This window comes from Orbicella franksi, chromosome 7, assembly GCF_964199315.1.
Source record: "Orbicella franksi chromosome 7, jaOrbFran1.1, whole genome shotgun sequence".
Taxonomy (NCBI): Eukaryota; Metazoa; Cnidaria; class Anthozoa; order Scleractinia; family Merulinidae; genus Orbicella; species Orbicella franksi.
In genome coordinates, this window is record NC_138151.1 from 6,106,574 (window position 1) to 6,123,205 (window position 16,632).

The window sequence follows — 16,632 nt, forward strand, 5'->3', positions numbered from 1 at the left end:
GAACACACTGTCCTCTCCAGTCACCCATGAAATAGCCTTTCCGGCGGAAGTAGACACCCCTCCCATGGACCCACAGGACCACTGTGATAATGAAGATTGTGCCACTATGTCAGATACCAGGGACCAACCTGACCCACAAGTGGACACTGGTGACTCATCAGTGCCAAATTCATCCGTTCTAGATGTGACTGATATGGCCCCTGAGGAAAGTGACAATTCAGATTCAGAGGAACACCTAGAGGGAGCTACGCGACCTAGAAGGGAGAGACGACCCCCTCGGATTCTGACTTACAGTCAGATGGGGGTACCCGAGTACCAACGTTTACGTCCAGTAGTAAACGCAATTCAATGCCCTCAGGTGATACTTCCCTACCAAGTCATGGCCAACTGGCTTGTACCTCACTGCCGGTGTATTCACTGCACCCCGCACATCCCATTTATTCCACAGCTGCAGTATATACCACAGCCCATATGGACAAACCAGTAATGAACACTCCTGAAGTCACAACTGATTACTCCGAGTATTAACCATGGACAAGCAGACCTGTTGCTCGCCTTCTGTGATTTAACTCATAAGCGAAATTTGCGTTGGATTTTCCCTCTAGTTACAAACTGTTAAAGACAAAACCTGCGGATAATGGAACTGCCACAATAGGTATTCAGTTTGAAACATGATGAGAACTGACGCTCCCTCCTAACCATTGTTCTTTTTGGTTTTGTATTTCCTGTTATAATGTCGGGACGACATTTCTGTTGGAGGGGAGTGTGTTACAAGTAGAACGTGAGGGACTGGGCCCAGCCCCAGGTTACTTATTATTATGGGATCGAAAATCCCACGCGTTGGAGAGAATGAAAACGAAACGAGGATCGATGAGAAAACGTGTTGCCATTGTAGTTTTGTAGTAGTTCCTGTGCGAGATTGAGTAGAGTGTAACACTAACAATGAACCAGAAATTTCAATACCACACGAGGCTTTGCCGAGTGCGGTATTGAAAATTTCGAGTGCATTTTTAGTGAACGAGTACAGGTTAATCCCGATAATTCACGAGCAATGAGTGCGTTAACCTGTAAATGTACCACACCTGGGTAGAGAAAGGCACGGTAAGGGTGCAGTGATGAGAGTGCTCGCCTTCCACCAATGTCCATGGCCTCGGCACGATGCCGGCCTGAAGTCACAAGTGAGTTGAATTTGTTATTGGTTCTCGCCTCGCTCCGAGGGTTTTTCTCCGATTCCTTTCGACTAGGATAGTGGAAGTGGACAAATTGGAATTTGGAGATTTTGGTCGGAAGTTACTTAATACGCGACTCGGCAATTTCTGCGGCTTCCGTAAACACGCGTGATATTGGTGTCATACGATTGCCCATGCTTATTACATCTATTTTGACATCACTGGTGATCCTTGCAATCTGATTGGCCCTCAGCAGTGCGATTTATTCACTAATCGCACTATTTTTGCCACTAAAACAAAACGTTTGTATAAAGTAAACAATCGAATTGCAGGAAAGCCAGCACTGTTGTTTGCTCTAAATCGCATCTCTTTCTGTTCTACACACAAAATAAGATATAAGAGCATTTCCAGTTCGTCTTAAAAAAAACGGACCACTCAATCAATAAAATACTGGTACAAAGTTGATGAAGTAAAGTGGTGATTGAACTCAGTGGAGTGCAACTTTGGTCAGAAATCATACGTGATTTCTAGTAGAACTCTTGCCGCGCGCTCCTTCGACTTTGAAATCACGTGTATAATTTCAGACAAATTAATTACACTCCACAAAGTTCAAAATTGTAAGACACGAAGTAGAATTGAACTAATCGCATCCGGTAACAAATATCGAGAATAAGGTGTTTTGAGAACGTTGTTTCAACGAAAAAGTCTGTAACGTTTTCCATAAGTTTCAAAAATTGTAGGGAAAATGAGAAAGAGGATAATTTTAAGTAGGCAAGTAAGCTCAATTAGTGAATTGTGAGCTTTTTATTGTGATGTAAGTCATGTTTTGTTTAGCAATGTAATGGTAGTAACGCTGTAAGTGACTGTTAGTAAGTGACCGTTAGGATAAGTACAAAATAAGTACTAGAGATTACTAGTGATTAATTCAATAACCACAGAAATATAATAAGTAGAGATGTTGAGTAATGAATGTAGAGTGATGTAATGTAAGCTAGGTCCTGTACGAATATTTTTTTAAATAAAAAAAAAATTGAGAAAGAGCATAACTGACGTGTGAATGGCGTAGGTGTCCAGTCTCAGGTATCCAATTACAAAAAGTTGTAGTTGGATACCTGCACTTGAGTGATCGCGCGCCGATTTCGTGACAAACATGCGCACGGAGCCGGAACCAATCGCGATCAAGGATTTTGTAAATTTTTCGATTAAGATGCAAATGACAAAAACACTCTTACCATCTTTAAAAAGCTTCCTTTGAACGCCTGAAGCACTTGAACCCACTTTAGGCGTACGCGCTGTAGTCTCAGGTGTTAACTCTGGTCTACCTTTCTCATTTGTCGTCTTGTCTGATGTGTCCTCTGTGAATGTGTATGTGGGGAGAATTATTACTGATATTTAACATAGATCAGTGTTACGTGTCAAAGCAAGTCTATAATGACATAAATACAATATCACATACTCAAATACACCTCAAACTTTAAAGGCTGGTTTTCACTATCGCATAAGCATAAGCAACCCTGATACGTAGACTTAGTAAGATGATGTTAGGTAGAGCCTTTTTTAAGCAAATTTTCATAACAAAAGGCGTTAATTACCAAAATCTTACTGCGTCTACCAAGAGACCACTGTTTCTGTTGGCTGGCTTATGCTTATACCTTTTTACCTGCTAAGACGCTATTGGAAACTTCAAAGGCTACCAAGTGTTGGGAAGAATGTATTGTTATAAACAATCGTCTCTCTCTTTGCACTTTTTCAAATTTTAGATGTGACCCGATTGGGCTCGATTGAAACTACATTTGATATAACAAAGGGGTGGAACTCAAGGATAAAGCTACTGAAGCTATAAGTTGAAGCTTGTTAAATAGCTCGGTCACAAAGATGGTATAAAGGTATATTCGCAGCTATATAAAAGATCTGGTGTTTTGCCAGCTACAAGTTGAGAGTTGCTCGGTTGTATGTTCGACATTAATCTTGTAAAAACAGGTGAACCGCTGGCTCAAAATGAAGCGTTTTTACTGTCTTAAAAAATTACACCAAAACATCGTGTTAAAGGGGCAGTATCACGAGAGGTCTTCTAAGTTTTTGTGCAAACTATGCTAGAATTATGAAGGTGCACTCACTGATCAGCAAAGTAACCTTAAAACGACAAAAAAAAGGCATAAATTCAATCTCTAAGAGATCAATGATTTTTTCCTCCAAGTAACATTGTCAAACTTGAAAACGTCGGCCCGACATTTTCAAGCTTTAGACCACTTCTTTCCTACTCATCCGAAGCCACAACAGTTGTAAACAACTTTCGTGACTAGTACGGTGCATTTTAGCAAGGTTAGGCAACCACTTGTGGATTTCCAATTAATACCTACACCTTCATTGGATTTTCAAGTAGCACTAAATCTTGGTAAGACTGCCCCTTTAATTAATGTGTTACCCATAACCTTACATTTTTCAGCGGTTACCCTTTTCCGACTGGCTTTTTCATTATGTTTTTCGCGTTATAATACCACCTCGATATAAACTTGGTTTTTGCATGCCCAAGAAATGCCGGACGGCGTCTCAGAGAAAATTTCCTCGAAATAATGACTTCGATTCCAATTATTTCTTTGGATATAAAGTAGTATTAAAAAACTGGGTGCGGTCTAAATTGACATTATACCTTGCAGCTTTGTACGCGCTCATTAACTGATCCGACAATTTTAAAGTTTGAAGTTACATAACGGTAAATTTTCTTTAAGTATATCTCGGGAACTGCAGACTTATCCAGTAATATTTCTTAAGTTTCGAAAATTTCATCTCTGAGATTTCTGTTCCTCTTAAAGTTTGCTCCGGAAACTGCATGTCTTGCTTTCTGACTGGCTCCGGGTTAACATTGACTAACCGGCGTTTTATGAAAGGAAAATGGAATGGTTAACTTGACCACGAGCAGTCCATTTCCTCAGTTCGTTGAACGAGAAGGAAATTCACATAGAGCGCCGGGAACACTTCACGTGTGCAGATGAGCAAAAATATACCGCGTAATCTTTTATATATTTCCTACGGAACAGCCTTTATAAAACCCAGCTTAAGATCAGTTAGAATTACGTTACTATAAAATGTGTAGAGAGGTTTCAAATTCAATAAATTGAATCATTCAACATATCCACTGAACAGAATTGTTGTTTATGCAAATAACGATCGTATAACCTACGGCGTTGTTTAAGTCCAGACAAAGATCTGTTGGCTGTTGAAGCAATCAGCTGTATTATTCACCTGAAAAAGTTGGCAAATTTGAATAACAAAAAGAGTGTTTTGAAACTGCGAAAAGCTAGAAATATGACTACTGCATGCTGTGCAGCTGTTTTCAGTCCCTATTCGGCCGTTTCTCTGCTTCTGGAATGTCCTTACCGTAGATGCCTACGTTTTCTGACCCGAGAACCGAGCGAGAAGAAGGGGGAAAATAAAATGGAATTCGAAAGTGGACTTTGAGAAAGCCTAACATCAACTTTTTTGCGTAATCACAACTTTGTTATATAAACAAAAGTCGGCCAGAAAAATGCACGACTGTAAATTAAATGCTGTTCCAGTTTACCTTTATCTTGTTTGATGAAATGTTTCTTGTGCGGCCGCACATGTTGGAAGACAGGCTCATGATCCAGCAGTGGAATTGTGCTCCTTTCATTCTTTGGCTCGAGAGGCGCTGCCAAAGGCACTGTGATGTCCTCTGCCATAAGACGTTTATCAGAAGGAACCGCAACTGAGACGATAAAGGTATCTTTGTACGGGATGAAACAAAACTGGCTACGTTTCTGTTGCAACGCCTCCGCCAACCTCCTTTTATCTCGAGCGCATAAATCATAACGTGCCCATATCGTTACCCCTTTGTATTGTGTTAGATCAACTATACTTGTGATAAGGTTAAAGTCCCCTCCAATGATAAACAAGGATAGCTTTTCCTTCCCACAAACTTCACGCGAGAACCAAACGAGACCATCCAATGCTTTTAATGCTGGTTCCAATTCTTTAGTGGTTATAGTTTTTCTCATTGGAAAATATGGCCCGTGCCATGAAACTGCCAAGAAGGACACTTTTGTTGTTTTACATGTCAATTTAACCATGGCAGTTCTTGTGCGTATCTCACGCACGTCTACGTTAGGACCTTTCCCAAGCCTTTCCACAATTTCTTTGATTGAAGAATCCTCAAGGTCTACTTCTTTGCCCTGAAAATCAGTCTTGCGCCACATCACTGCTACTTTAACTTCAGTTTTCTTCGAACGATATGAAGAGCAATAATTGCCACATTCCGCAATTACCACTTCCTCGAATTTTCCTGGAACTTCTTGACAAAATATCACAGAGGCCGAGAAGTCCTTAATAGTTGATATAATTAGCTCCCTCCGCCTATTTGCAGATCCTTCTCCGTTCATGTTGATTGTCATGAGCCGTTTAAAATCTTTATCTTCAATGACCTCTACCGTCTTCTTGTTTTTTTTTTCATCTTTCCGGTCATCTAACATTTGACTCTGAGCATCTTTACGAACTGTAAACGAGGGGGGCGTAAGGGGAGTCCGAAAACCGCAAAACCGCACAGTAATACGCCAAAAAACCGCAAACCGCATCGGATTTTTTCCCGAATACCGAAACCGCACGTACATAGAGGCCACAATATGAAAGCTGACGTCAGCAAGACTTGTGATATATTCTGATAACATTGTACGTTAATATTAAACGTACCATCATAACGCTAACGGTATATTGTACTACACTATTATACTCTGTTTACTACTAACCAAATGCCAAGTATGTGGGTCATGTACTTGCACGAGTACTGATATCTCCCTTGACTTTGAAAAAACTCTGTCACTGATCCTGTACATCTTGCACTGGGTGACTGATTACCTTGGACGACCCTGTGCTAGTTGTGGAGCGCGGAATAAATGTTACTTCCGGGATTGTGACCTTCTTGTCTCGTAAAGAGTTCACGTTCAGTGGAAAACCGCGACTTAAAGGTTGTAACATGAGAACCCGCAAGCCTTAGCAACTGGTTCTTTCCGGCGGCCATGGGTACACAAAAGTTACCCGATTACGCAATATAATACAATACAAGCGTTGATGGATCGCGCAATACGATGCTTCGGAGACTTTGGCAAACGAATGTAACGAATCATTCACACGTCACCGCTTGACAGATTTTGTCGAATCAATAGGTTGGTTTAGCAAGAGAACGGGAAAGTCACTTGACGACGGCGCGCGCAATACAAATACCCAAATATGGTCAGATGACGACTGCAGGGCGCGCGGAATAACCTGGATTCTGTTCTAATTTGACCATATTTGGGTATTTGTACTGCACGCGCCGTCGTCAAGTGACGTTCCCGTTCTCTTGCTAAATCAGCCTAATAAGAAATTCGATTCTCAACTTTCATGGCAGATAACTCTTCACTGCTGGACACTGTACCAGTTACCTACTTTGGTCTGTACTAAATAAAGATATATTGACAGGCATTCAGACCGCAGGGAGCGAAAGAAGAGCGTAATGAAAAATTAATAGGGAATTAGCGCTTGTGTTTTTAACTTACGTGAATAGAAGGTACTATTTGAATAAATTAAAGGGAGCCAACAAAGTTTGTTATCGTCCTCTGGTTTTAATTTGTGATCAGGCTTTTTTCCGAATGAAAGTCCCGCTTTCGCTAGTAAAAAAGCGTTTAATCGCAGGTTAGTTTTCCTCACACCTCAAAAAGCAAAATATTATTCTGAGCGATATGACCGCAGCTGATTCGCGGCCGTATATTCGTCCGTGTATTGACCGACCCATGAATAAAGAAACATTTACCATATTTTCCCGCTGTCCGACCGGCTGGTGGAACAAGGTAAGTTAGCGTGTATTTATTGGCTTGAAGGAGCGTTTTGTTTCTCGGGAGCCCACATTTTCTGGCATGCGGTTTACTCCTTTAACACACGAGCGAGCGTAAAGGTGAAAAAATATTAACCTTGTTATCGTTAATATGGCTCGTACATGTAGAAGTACAACCAGCTCCTCAATGGACATAACTGGATTTAACTTTATATGGTACTGTCATCGTAAACTGGCGCCACGTTTGGATATATACAGCGGGATTTGTCGACAGAAACATTGTCAGTGGCTTCTGGAGAGCATGGAGTTACAGGGAGTATTGTCTGCTTCGTTGGATCCAAAGAAGTCGTGGTTTGTATGGGGTGCCATTTCCGCCAAAATTATTGTTTTATTATTATTAGGCACAATGTTTTATTATTAGGCACCAGTTAATTATTATTAGGCACAATGTTTTATTATTAGGCACCAGTTTATTATTATTAGGCACAATGTTTTATTATTAGGCACCAGTTTATTATTGTTTGGAATTATTTTTTATTATTAGTCACCTTGTTGCATTATTAGGCATTGATTTTCATTATTAGCACTTTTCCCGCCTTTTTTCGTCTCGATTTAAAAAATGATTGACAGGCCTAGCACGACTCCCACTGTTTCGTGATAAACGGTCTTTGACCTTTAGAGTTTAGCTCTAACAAGTATGTCTTTCAGAGATTTTCCTCTCCTGTAGGAGATGAAAGGAGGGTCTCTGTATATTTCTCTAAGCAGAGGTTGATCTTGGATTAAATGCCATTTGCTCATTAAAATGCTTTTAAGATTGGGCACTGATGGATTATATTGTGTGACAAAAGGCAATAATCTCTTTTGCAATTTTGGTTTCTGTTGTAGTGCCGACTTCCTGTTTTTAAATTCGATTTCTGCGAGGACTTTGTTGACCAGTTTATCTGGATAGCCTCGAACACGCAAATTTGATCTGAAATTTTTTATCTTTTCTTCAAAACTTGTTTTTGAAGAGTTTGTTCTCAGAAGCCTAAGTGCTTCACCTTTTATAAAACCTTTTTTCACACCTGGAGCGTGACAGGAAGAGAAATGCGTGTATTGAAATTTCTCAGTCGGCTTGAAGTGTGTGCAGATATCAAAGATTGAATCTTTGTAAAATCTCTCGCCTTTGAAGACAGTAGTGTCTAGGAAATTTATTTCCTTCTCTGATATTTCAGCCGTGAATTTAATGGTAGGATGGTGCCTGTTTGCTTCTGAAATAAACTGATCTATTTCCTCTCTGCTTGTGTTCCACAACGAGAACACGTCATCTATGTATCTCCTCCACTAAGTCACTGTCATGAGACACACCAACACAAGCAACAATCTCTTGTAATCGGGAGGTAACTTCATGCCTTAAGTCGGAAATAGTGTTAGTTGCCATCGTTTTATACTTCGAGGATAAATTGCTTCTACATGCTCAGCTACATTTTGCTTTTTCTGGGCCTACAAAGTCAAGATGTCTATCCCTTGATCATTCGCAATGTCTGCCATGCTGTTCTCATGTGTAAAACCGCTGACTACTTGGAGATAGTAAGGTACGAAAATAATACGAAACAGTGCCTAATAATAAAGATGAAATAATAATAGAAAATAATGCCAAACAATAATAAAATAGTGCCTAATAATAAGAGATTGTGCCTAATAATAAAACATTGTGCCTAATAATAATAAACTGGTGCCTAATAATAAAACATTGTGCCTAATAATAATTAACTGGTGCCTAATAATAAAACATTGTGCCTAATAATAATAAAACAATAATTTTGGCGGAAATGGCACCCCATAGGTTTGCGCTAAATTCGGCTTTGTGCAGTGGAAAACCTTCCAGGTTTTGTTCGTTTGGTCATGCTCGAGTATTTCCTGACGAATACCGTCAAATAGAGTTTGATGATCTTCTCGGAGACAATGGAGTTCCCGCCTCCGCGAGTTGGTTCTCGGCCGACGGTCGTCGAACAGAAAAGGTGTACGTTGCCTCAGCCTTTGGCCTGGTGCTTGGAATCCTCCGCCAAAAGTCGCTGGACGAACTGTTGTTTATCCATTCCGAAGACTTCCAAATGATCGTGTCGTGGATCAACGCGTTTACCGGTAATATGTCTGCATGTTTTACGCCAGCTCCACCTAGTACATCGAGCCCGCTAAAACCAAAAAGCGCGCCATTTCCTGAAAACCAATTCCAACAAGACGTGTCGCCAAAACCAAAAAGCGCGCCATTTCCCGAAAACCAATTCCAACAAGACGTCTCGCCGAAATCCGTGAAGAGGCCGAGGACCCTTAATGAACTCAAAGCCAATGAAGACCTTTCTCCTGCCTTCAAAAAAAAAAAAAAAATACGGGAGACAGCGGTGAATGTGATGAACGAGACGCCAAGAGTATGTGACAAAGTGGGGAATCGTTAAGCACTGTACTCGGAGAGTGATGTTCTCTTTCAGGAAAAGCTGGCCACGACGCGCGGGAAGTCTTTAGGAGTGTTTTCGATTCCTTTCCCTAGGAGAAAGGTTTTCGAGTAGCTTTCTCGAAACTTATCTCGGAAGAGGCTTGGGACGAGAGAGTGAAATTTATGAAAGTCCCAGATTGGATATATTTGTTCTTCAAACTGAAGTCAAGGATTTCGGACTGTGCCTGGCAAGACTTGACAAACCTGACAAAATCAGGACGGACCGGGGTAAGTTGTACTCAGCCTTGTAAGCTTATTTATTGCCTTTACTGTTCTTTGTCCTTTGCTTTTCTTTGTCGAAATTGTAGGGATGGCCTTTTTTTTTGGGGGGGGGGGGAGGGGGAGGGGATCCACTCTCAGCAAAAATTTTGGTGTCATATAGTTTTTCTTTCTACCCCTTTGATTAATGTGCAGAATTTATTCTCCATTTTCACCATGCATGATTTTTCATGTCATTATTCCCCTACAATTTCCCGTGTGTTTCACAAAAATTAATACAAAAATGCTATGTCCATTAAATTGTTCCTCCTCTATATATAGTTGACGTTGATGCCATGCTACTTTTATTATGCCAGCATACAGTGTTCTTTCAAGAATTTATTTATGTGAAATACTTTTTTATGTTTTAGGTAAGGATCAAGTGACAGTTGGTGTTGTTCTTGATACAAGACATTGATCTTCTCAAAGCGCCAAATCTGTCTATCCTCTGGCTATAGCCAATTGTGAAGAAAAGAGGTTTGTCAGTAATCATTGATTTGTTGATATCTTATCTATTTAACAAATAGATTTCATTTTGCTATGTAACCATACTCTAATAATGCACAGGTGATGCAAAAACATTATTTGAACAAAGGAATACCTGCCAAGCGGCATATATCTTCATTCTTATCGCGTTTTGTCACATTTCTGTCACTATCAGAGTATAGACCCATGACCAAAAGAGATACTAACTTCTGGACTTCTGCCTGAATGTACATTACAGTAATTACTGGTAGTAAGCTAAATAATAGTTGAAAACTTTGACATCTACCACAGTGTTTCCGATCCAGATAACATTGTTGTGACTAAACAGCTTAGAATAAACTACTGGTGGAGTTAACTCAGTGAATTGTGACATAAAACACAAAGTTAGAAAAAACCTTCTTTTCCTTCCTGAAAGAGCAAAAACAATCTGAATATGCTGCTGCAAGTCCATTCTAGTGAACTGAAAAGCTTATATGTCCAATCTCAGCATGAGTTTTAGACAGTTTTAGTTTTTGTATTGATAACCAATAGGTGTGAGTCGAAACTTATCCTCAGTACATGATTACATAGCCTTATGCATACCCTTTTTATTGTAAATTAAACTTGATGCCTTTTTGATATCTATTTTCAAGGATAGACCTGAGAAACCTTTTTGTTAATCTCAACAAACGCATTGAAGAAATTAAAAGAAATGGGATTTGGGTTGATGGCAAGCACTATCGTATGCGATTCAAAGGTATGTATTGTTTAGTTATTTTGTAGTTTGCAACCATATCGGATGTCAATAATTTTAAGTTGATAACATGACCGTCTTACCGAAATTTCTCCCAATTGCTAATTCAAAGACAATTACAGGTGTAAGGTCAACTGACAACAAAATTGATGCTAGGCATGTGGCATGTCCATGATTATGTGAAATAGATGTGAACATAAGAAAATTGCTTCTGTCAATGCTATTCAGTAAAGGTAAAAGTTGATTATAGCCATCTTGTGGGACATATAAACAGTAAAAACAAAAAAAATAATGTGAAATTAATGAGTGCAAAAGAAGAACAGTAAGTAGCCCAGGGCACTTGAGGAATTGATTTGTACCTTGGCTCCTAATTAAATTCTGACTTTTGAAGCCTTTGGTTTCTTTGCAAACTGTCTTAGGGAAACACTGTAATTTGAATTCTCATGAGGAAAAAGAGCTTTAAAAATTTTAAAAATAAGGATAATGTTTAACTTATTATATAGTAACTCTAGACTACAAGGGTTTGCTGCCAATACTGGCAAGACTGGAGGATGAAGACTTCATCCTTGGAGGGCAAGGGCTAGCTGTTGAGTTTTGCATTTTTTGTATGGCATTAAGGGTAAGGTTAATTTACCATTTATAAAACAGGCAATATAATATTATTGTTTAAAAAATATGCAAAACTGATAGTTGGCAAGTGGAAATCCCAAAACAATAAATCTTTTGAGCATGCTTTTGGCATTTATTACGCAACAACTCAGGTGATGACTACATGTAGATCATGCTTTTAGCCTCAGGGATGTCTGTGCATCCCAATTTGTGAGGAAATTTCTAGACAATGCACCTAATCTCTTAAAATTGTATGGTTGAGTTAAACATGCATTCAGTATGTCCACCTTTTAATTCTGACTAAAAGCCAGACCCTGAGCAGTCACTACTGTGACTAGATACATTAGCATTTCCATGCAGCTATCATGATAGGTAGCTGACAACCAGCTATTATGACTGACTACTGCAATGAAGATTGCTGGCTTTTCAAAGTATGAAAATGACTAAAAGTCAACAGCCAATGAATGCTATCTTGAGTATTTGGCCACCTCCTTTTTTTGTGTAGCCTTACTACATCAAAGGTAGTGACAGCTCTGTGCAATTCTGGTTAATGCTATTAACAATGTTTACGTTATTTCCTAGGCTTGTGATTGTGATTTAGGAAGGCATGAGGTTTGTCTTGAGCATTTCCTTCAAGTGAAAGCAAACATCGGCAGGTAACTATTAAAATAAAAAGATACAATGTGATTTGTGGTGGAAATCCACAGATTAGTTCTCTTATTCACTGTAAAGATTTATTTGTGATTTTCGTAATGCACATTTTTGTGGAGAGAGGGATTTAAACCAGAGTACCCTTGTGGCAATTAGGATGAGAACCATCAATAAATTCAACCCACAGAATTATGAGAACCTGGCCTTGCAAGTGTTATATTTTCTTTGTCTGCTTCGTTTCACATGATACGATTAAAAGACCAGTAGGTTTTACTTTTGCTTTCCCTCTTTCCTGTTTTTTTTTTTTTTTTTTTTTTTTTTTTGTAGATTTAATTGCTTTTGATTGATCTGCATGTATGGCAGTGATCCTTTTACCTGTTTTTAGCTTTAAAGATTGAGAGATGACGTGACATGCCCTGACATGCCTACTTGATGAGGATTTGTCTCCTCTGTGTCTTTGTGCTTTGCATTGTGAGATGCGCAATACTGAGCAGATTTTGAAAAGTGTTGGTCTTCTGGCCTATGAAATTGGTTCTCTGTAAGAGTGTAATGATGAACTATCAAAGTATGGCCCAGAGAACTTCAAAGCAGACCGGATCATGGTAAAATTGAGACCTGGACAGCAAACAGCTCCTGTTAGAAACAACATTTCTTTTGCCTCTTGTTCAGGTCAGTTACACAGTATTACATATTATTAACCATTTATCGAAAGTGTATTTTCATCTTGAGAGAGCCTTGCCTTAGAGACTAAAGGCAATTTTAAAAATGGCTTGTTTTGGGGTGTTACTTAATTTGCTATGGGAGTGGGAGGTCATGGAGAAAAAAAACATACCTTTCCTGATTTTTGTAAACTAGTTTAAAAGATGTTTGTAAGACAATCAGATCTGTCCCTTCAATTCAAATTGCCGTCATGAAATTTACCTGTTTTGTAGTCACAGTAATTTTTACCACTTCTCAACATGCATTGAAAGTTTAAATCACTGTAAGACAAAAAAATTATAATATGTTATTTTTTCCATTTTTTTTCCAGGAAGTTCTGGTACTGAATGTCAGTCCAAGGAAGACAAAACAGAAAAGGTTAAGTGACAAGAAGACAAAACAGAGAAGGTTCAGTGACAAGAAGACAAGACAGAGAACGTTCTTTTAGGAGCCCCCGCAGAAAAAAACAAAAACAAAAAAAATAAAATAAAAATCCTGTAGGTCGAGCATTCGACATTGCACTCTACAGGTAACAGACAAAACAGCTCCTTTAGGAGCCACCACATACAACCAAAGTTATGATCAACAATGGGCTGGGAGACATTTATTTGGTTGGAGTGAGGAGGATTTTTTAATGCCATGGTGTCTAGAACTCCTAAGTGCTTTTTGACAATGCAACAGAAACACTAGGTGGCACGCCCGTGACTCTGTGAGTTAGACACCATGGCATTATGAAATCACCTTGATTCTAATAAAGGGTTTATTTTTTCAGTCTGAACTTGTGGGTCTTTGATAATGCCATGGTGTCTAGAACTCCTAAGTGCTTTTTGATAGTGCAACAGAAACACTAGGTGGCACGCCCGTGACTCTGTGAGTTAGACACCATGGCATTATGAAGTCACTTTGATTCTAATAAAGGGTTTGTTTTTTCAGTCTGAACTTGTGGGTCTTTGATAATGCCATGGTGTCTAGAACTCCTAAGTGCTTTTTGATAATGCAACAGAAACACTAGGTGGCACGCCCGTGACTCTGTGAGTTAGACGCCATGGCATTATGAAATCACCTTCATTCTAATAAAAGGGCTTATTTTTTCAGTCTGAACTTGTGGGTCTTTGATAATGCCATGGTGTCTAGAACTTCTAAGTGCTTTTTAACAATGCAACAGAAACACTAGGTGGCACGCCCGTGATTCTGTGAGTAAGATGCCACGGCATTGTTAAATCACCTTCAACAACAACAACAACACGAAACAAAACACGTTTATTTACCATTCTCATCAAGAGTTCTCTTTTGTAGTTTACGGGTCTGTTCAATAATGCCATGATGTCGTGGAGCACTGAGCACTGAGAAGGGGAAGAAATATCCTGCCCACCAGGATTCTAGGAAAAAATTTCTTGCTGCCCAGAAATCACCCACCCCCCCCCCCCCTTCCCCTCAAAAGTTAAATGGGCCTCTAAATTATAAATAATTCGAACAGCACACACCGCAACTGTCACTCTTGTCACGCAAAGACGTTTTACCACCTTAGCAGTTGTGTTTTCTCTCTGAGTTCACTAAAAACGCATGTTACGGGTACATAGGACTTGAGCAAGGTTGTGATAATCATAACCTAAAACTTTTGGAGTCTTGGATTAATGAATTTGGTGGCCCTACTGTTGGTGCACGTGCTCGCAACTCGAATTGTTCACGTATATTGCTATGAATACAATGCCTGGCTTGAAACCTAGCTTAAACTGCGGCGATGGTAATGATATTATTCGTGGTTTTTAATTTTACCAGGTAAACGCGGATGGAAAGTTGAATTTAGGTGTTCGATTAATCCTGAAAGCCACATCTTTTATCCTGCGTGGTTTTCACGGTCCCGCGAGTTTCTCGCTTGGGGCAACTCGACTCTAGTTAGCTCAAATATCGCTCAGGTTAGCCTGAATAAAGCATGTTACGCTTGTTCTGAATAAGGGTGATGGAAACATTGACTCGGACTCATTTGACTCTTCACTCTCCTACTCACAAGGTTGGGTTCAAGTACTGACAACTGAACACAAAGGGGAATATACACGGTTTCCGTCTATTTATGAGTGCTTTATTGTTAAATAGGAAAACATGGTCAGCAAGCGCACAGTCACTCTATCAGTTAATCAATTGTTAAGGAATTTTTTGTTCCCGAGGGAAAATGCGCAACGTTTCTCTTAATTGCTCGCACGATCGCAAACTATTGTAATGTCTAATTATTGCCGCGCTTTGGCGAGTAGAGGAGATGGAAAACAGTTAAATGTTTAATTCACCAGTTTGGAAAGAATTTGCGATTACTCTCGAAACGGCTGAACTGTTTCGTTATAAAATTTTAGCACGCCACACGGTGAAAAAGCCATTTTCGACATCGTGTGCATCTCCTATGTCGTCATTTGGCTTTTATTGCCGGTTTTGTGGCGTTTTTCAAGCAGTATTTGACTCAGAAATATTGAATGTAAATGTCGGAACTGGGGAGAAACATGAAAACACTTTTACGCAATATTTTGTCTGACGAAATGGATGAGTGAATACTTGGGCGTCGGTTTTGGGTTTATCGTTAACGAAGAAATGGCGAGCTCCGCGAGATTGATATGCTGTATATAAAAACGACAATGAAGGATTTTTTTATTTTTTTGAACATTGGCCGGCTTGTTCTCGCTTCAATTCGCAAAGCGCTTCGCTAAATTATTATTAAATAAAATCGAGAAGCGTGTACTTCAATGAGTTGATTTTTTTCTTTTGTATGGTACGACATCCATTCTTTTATTTTCAGCTCTGGCTTCTATCGCCGCGCGAGTCAAAAACTTCAAATGCCGGATGTATATTTTTGGCTCAAACCAAACTCCAACTGCGAGAGCGTTGACAATGGCAATCAAGATCAAGTTTCTCTACGCTCTACGATTGGCTTAAACGATGAAATCAATTAATTAGATTTTGAAACATTCAATTAGATCAATGTTAGCGTCTGTAGCAACTATGGCTTCAAGCGGCGAGCCAAAAAATACTCTATGCGGGTCCTCACGAACCGCAAACCGCTTAGTGTTTTGAAACCGCAATACCGCGAGTTAAAACGAAAATTACCGCAAAACCGCACCAAAAATAACGCAAAACCGCATCACCGCAAACCCTTACGCCCCCCTCGTAAACGCTTCTGAAGTTTCTGCTTTTGTAGGATTCTCCATCGATCAGATCATACGGACACCTTTGTAGCAATAGTGGTGTTCGTTTGTTATTTTGTTCTCTTTAGCCAACGAACTATGTAGTCTCGCGATTGCGGAAAAAATCAGTCACAACATCACTACACCAGCATCCCCACCTCCCCCAGTTTTCATACCGAGAGCCAGCTTTCTCTCTGTCTCTCTCAACCGGCAAGGCCCTGGCACGAGAAAAAATGCAGCTACATAGATTCTTGGACGAAGCTTTTCACGAATTCTTGGCTTGTTTCCTTCCCGAAAATATCACAAGCTAAAACCGTTTGAACACACAACCTAAAACCCTTTAAGAAATGTAAAATAAAGGCTTACTTGGAGAGTTTTTGGTGGATTTCGCCCTCCGGACACAGTTGTACTTCTGTTTTAAACGCTCTTTTGTTAAAATCTGTCTATGGTCCGTACGGGCGAAGTGCTGTGATCGAACGATTTTAGTTAAAAATCAACCAGTAGATACTTCTATAGAGGATACCAGAGGTGAATTGGTGAAAGTAGTGGTCAGAAAAGTAGCC

At 39.7% G+C, this 16,632-nt stretch overlaps 1 protein-coding gene across 3 annotated transcripts; it reads left to right on the forward strand.

Annotated features, from left to right (window-relative positions):
• The first annotated feature begins 6,543 nt into the window (after positions 1 to 6,543).
• LOC145493503 (uncharacterized) lies at positions 6,544 to 15,931 on the forward strand. 3 transcript variants are annotated; one of them, XM_081472989.1, is made up of 8 exons: positions 6,544 to 7,344; positions 8,819 to 9,694; positions 10,096 to 10,201; positions 10,843 to 10,946; positions 11,447 to 11,562; positions 12,135 to 12,208; positions 12,589 to 12,872; positions 13,234 to 15,931. In XM_081472989.1, exons 4-7 carry the CDS (start codon positions 10,934 to 10,936, stop codon positions 12,599 to 12,601), a joined length of 216 nt encoding a protein of 71 aa, XP_081329115.1. In that variant the 5' UTR covers positions 6,544 to 7,344; positions 8,819 to 9,694; positions 10,096 to 10,201; positions 10,843 to 10,933; the 3' UTR covers positions 12,602 to 12,872; positions 13,234 to 15,931. The 3 variants fall into 3 exon arrangements, with proteins under 3 accessions (XP_081329115.1, XP_081329113.1, XP_081329114.1); XM_081472987.1 differs by lacking the exons at positions 11,447 to 11,562; positions 12,589 to 12,872; positions 13,234 to 15,931 and having other exon boundaries at positions 12,135 to 12,207; XM_081472988.1 differs by lacking the exons at positions 10,096 to 10,201; positions 10,843 to 10,946; positions 11,447 to 11,562; ... (1 more) ...; positions 12,589 to 12,872; positions 13,234 to 15,931 and having other exon boundaries at positions 8,819 to 10,087.
• The last annotated feature ends 701 nt before the right edge of the window (positions 15,932 to 16,632 follow it).